Here is a 4,454-nt window from a genome sequence, read left to right as displayed (position 1 = left end):
GTGGCTGGAGCATGGGGAGGAGGCAGGAGGCTGCCCAGGTAGAAAGCGCAAGGCTGTGCGGGACCTGCACAGAGTGGGAGCACGGCGGGGCACCTTTCTCTTACCTGCGCTGCAACAGTGTGTGACCTGGTAGGAAACAGCTTTGTAACACATGCTGTATTAAACCCTGCCTCAGAAAGGCCAAATGCAGCTCGCAAGCCTGCCCCTCCAGCGCCTACCACCACTGCATCAAATTCATGATCCACTACTGGATACTGAGCAGAAATCTGGAAAAGAAAAATGCACCTGTCAATCACGTGCTCCACTATGCCAACCACGAAGACTCTTGTTACAGTGAAGAGCTTGACAAAGACCAAAGGACCAACTGCTAGGCACACAGGGCCTCCATCCTGTCCTGGGGCTGAGCCCTGAACAGTGCGGGGAGAAGTGGGCACATTCGCACGTGGAGAAGGGACTGACAATCAGATTCTATGAATGGTAGAGGGTCTGTCCCACGGGATGAGACTGAGGGCCACAACTCTACTTCAGGGCCGCGCCTGTGCTTATGCCTGAGAAGGTGCCAAGGAGCATTCAGTCGCTATTGTGAGCTACGAGAAAAGAACTTCTCAGCAAGTTTCAGTTTTCCAACAGAGAGAACAGGCACGCCAAATACCAAGGAACCCACACCTGAGTGGCCCCACAGTCCTAATTTCAGTAGGAATTTTATCATCTATCACAGCAGATACTGTTCATTTTATTTTATTGCTTTACTTGATCTAAATTTAAATCTAGTTTATAGATACATTAAGAGATATAAGAAAAATGCTAACATCTATGTTTGTGTTTGTACTTGCAATTAAGTATTACTACACTGAAAATAATTTCAGCATGCATTGGACACCTATGAGAAATTTTTCTCTTATGTCTATGACTCATATGAAAAGAAACTGGTACAGATCCTTACCCCCAAGCCAAAAAATCATTTATAATGGAACAAAAAGCATGAACTTACAGAATCTGAAACTTTAGCAGATGCCCTCTTGTTCCCATCAACAGTGAAGTGAAAACCTCGGGTTCCTGTTTGCAACACTGCTGGCCACTGGTGACACAAAGACACAGATGCAGAGGGTTAGTGTCCTGAAGGAACAGATGCTATGGGGGACAGTAATTTAAACTTCCCCTTGCAAACTGTTCCCCTTCTTAGGTACCCAGGTGCTCCTGTGCATCCAGGGAGCTCAGCTGGGACTCTCTTCTTAACCCTGAAGGGCAGCCCAAGGGGCGAGGAAGGACGGAGGCCCCGGTCCTCCTTTCCGCCCCGACTCGACACTCCAGAAAACCAGGATGAAGCCTGTTTCCAAACAGGACACTCACTGACTCAGATACCACATGAAAAAGGCACACTTCCTCTGTAAAGTCTTAATTTATCTACTTAGTGGAGAAGGGGAAGACATCTATATCGTATTACTGTATGTGGTATTTTGCAAATAATGAAGCATTTTGACTGGCTCCAGCATAGCCCTTTCCACATTACAGTTCCAGTCGTCTATGAGGGCTTGTGGTCAGTTCAAAAGGCACTGGACACTGAATCAGGAGATCTGTATTCTGGAGCAGTAAAAGCTGACAGCCCAGAGGGAGGAGGTGTCATCCCTTCATCACACAGGAGGATGGTGGATGCACACTCTCCCCTGCCTGGCTGCTCCTGGCTTTTTCCTGGTCAACGTCTACAACTTGACACATCTTGCTGCCTAAATTTTCCATCTTAGAAACCTTTACCCAAGAAAACTGGTTTTAGTGTTTAGTTTTTAGCGGCTGTGTGTGTGAGAGGTGACACTGTCCATACGCTAAGGTTGGCCAGTCATTTAGAGGACAGATTTTCCATTCTGCTGGGTGCATTTTAGAAGACCACTGAATAGTCTCAGAAATATCATAAAGAATAGTTTTAGGGGCTGGGCGCAATGGCTCATGCCTGTAATCCCAGCATTTTGGGAGGCCAAGGTGGGTGGATCACCTGAAGTCAGGAGTTCAAGACCAGTCTGGCCAACATGGCGAAACCCCATCTGTACTAAAAATTAGCCGGGCATGGTGGCAGGCACCTGTAATCCCAGCTACTTGGGAGGCTGAGGCAGGAGAATCGCTTGAACCCAGCAGGCAGAGGTTGCAGTGAGCCTAGACTCTGCCACTGCACTCCAGCCTGGGCAACAGAGCGAGACAACGTCTCCAAAAAAAAAAAAAGAGAAAAGGAAAAAAAAAAAAGCTTTAGGAAATAATACACTCAGCAATCAGAAGAGGGGATGTGAGGGATGTCTTCAAGTATTTAGAAATACTTGCAATTCAGAAATTACTTGTTATGTGGGATAAAAAATTATTCTCCATTTCTCCAATTTCTAGTCTGTTTTTATTGACATAAGCTAATTCAGTTTTTTCTTTTTTCAGAAAATGAATGAGAAAGAACAAATATTCTTCCACCTTAGTATAATTTTTGACAAAGTAAAATCATATTTTAAGAAAGAAGTCTTTGAAATAATTTTAATACAAACTTTCTTGAAACTTTTGTAAACTGCCCTATTAACACAGGTAACAGCACCAATAACAACAGTGTATTACACCAACTGTAAGTAGAAACAGTGAGATCACTAAAGTTTATTTGTTCTTTCTAGGATGCTGACGTGGAATGCCCACTGCCCGCCCCGGCCACACACACACAGAGCCAGCTTAGAAGGGGCAGCTCCCATAACACAACCGTGAACAAATTATCACGCCATCCCCTGGGGACAAGGACACTCACCCTCTGTGTCTAAATCTAATCTGGGGCAGAGTTTTGAATGTGAAAGCCCAACTTTAAGCCAATTTCAGTCTTTAGATAAAACTGAAAACTAGTTTTGACACAAGACTAGTCTTGTGTGCCAATTATTAATTTTTTTAGGAGAAACTATCAAACATTTCCTCTAAGAAAAAAATGGGGAACATATAAAAGGAATATTAGACCTTGCTTAACAATATGGAATTTCAGACAACTGAATTAGGAGCTGGAGGGGGAAAAGAAGTGCAGAGACATTAATCCCGAAATCTACCAAAGTGAGGGGTCCTCATCTAATCAAATGCAACTATAAATCACGAGCAAGAAACTAATCTGCATGTACAACCCACACAATCACAAAAGCAGCCAGCGAAGAACCTAAACACGCATGACCGTATCAGGAAGAAGCGGAAGTAGGGTAGTTTAAGTGAACTAAATTCCCTCTCCCGGCAAGAAGTCTAAAACTGATAAAAATGCACCTGCACAACCTGCACATCCGCTAAAGAAACAGAGGTCTTACAAACACCAGGAGTCGGTATCAGAAACAGGAATTGCTTTCATGGAAAATGAACTGGGGGCGGTGGTATACTCACTGATTCTTTTACAACTATGTGTAATTATTCTCACTAGACTTTTAGTGTTTATTGTTTTAAAAACAGGGATACTTAAAATACAATTCACACATGGCTACTGTGCACAGGCTGTGAGCCCTGGTTCACAAGAGCACCACCAAAGGTTTCAAACATTACCCACAGAATCCCCACTAACCCCACGGAAAGACGGAACCTCAGAGGGGATTCAAGGAGGCCAGCTGCCTCTGGATCCTGGACTTGGCCCCCATCTAAAGACCCTTGGGAAAAATCTCTGAGACTCCCAGCTAATATTAATATCCAGGTTTCATATCAAAACCAAGCCACAATTTTTCAAATAAATCAGGAAAAACATCATGAAGAATGCAGAATGGAATGCCATTGTTGTTACAATTATCCCAAGAAGCAAAGCAAATATTTACTACTATAATGGCCTAAATAATGTATTTCTAGAACACCATTAAACACATTCAGAACAATCCATTCAAAGAAATCAATTTGTCCTAGAACCCATATACTGGATATTCATATTAAGGGATTTGAAAAACTTCACCTGAAGTAAGCAGTTAACCCAGTAACTATTTAAGTTTCTTGGTTTTACTTTTCCTCTGATTACACTGCTTTCGAACAGTTTGGAAGCTGTGTCAGTGCACCGGGACATAAAAAGAAACCAAAAGCAAAATAAGTCTGAAAAGTTCGTCACTTGAAATCAGCTGTAAATATAGAATGATCAAAAACACCACAGAACTGGCCAAAATTTGATTTAAAAATTCTCTCTGGACTTTACTGAAATTATCCTCAGCATCTGTTTTCCAAACACATTTCTCAGTTGGCTATCATGAATTCTTTTTCTGCTAATTTGATTACGCTGTTCCTTTGTAAACTCCAATTCTTCAAGAATAAAAGCCTATCTGAAATGCCGATAAATATACTGCTTGCAGGCAGAATTTCTGTAGGAAAAGCTAACTTCATAGATAAAAAGACTTTTACAAAACCCAAGACTAAATTTTGGTTAAATTTCGCTATCTTGCCATCTTGTCTGAGGTGCCTCCGCCGCTGGCAGGGTCTGAGGCTGCAGGAGGAACACT

At 42.7% G+C, this 4,454-nt stretch overlaps 1 protein-coding gene across 1 annotated transcript in view; it reads right to left on the bottom strand.

The window, feature by feature from the left end:
* The window catches only part of SDHA (succinate dehydrogenase complex, subunit A, flavoprotein (Fp)), a 19,141-nt gene extending 15,114 nt beyond the window's left edge, over window positions 1-4,027 (bottom strand). Inside the window, exons 1-3 of the mRNA XM_011964738.1 lie at window positions 3,920-4,027; window positions 992-1,078; window positions 105-266 (exon numbers count right to left, since the gene is read on the bottom strand). Coding sequence (XP_011820128.1) covers window positions 105-266; window positions 992-1,078; window positions 3,920-4,027 — 357 coding nt within the window. The remainder of the gene's footprint in view (window positions 1-104; window positions 267-991; window positions 1,079-3,919) is intronic.
* Between the last annotated feature and the right edge of the window lie 427 nt (window positions 4,028-4,454).

Source organism: Mandrillus leucophaeus, unplaced genomic scaffold (genome assembly GCF_000951045.1).
Source record: "Mandrillus leucophaeus isolate KB7577 unplaced genomic scaffold, Mleu.le_1.0 Scaffold702, whole genome shotgun sequence".
In the NCBI taxonomy this organism is placed as follows: Eukaryota; Metazoa; Chordata; class Mammalia; order Primates; family Cercopithecidae; genus Mandrillus; species Mandrillus leucophaeus.
The sequence above is the reverse complement of the archived record's forward strand: the minus strand, read 5'-3'. Positions and strand labels throughout refer to the sequence as shown.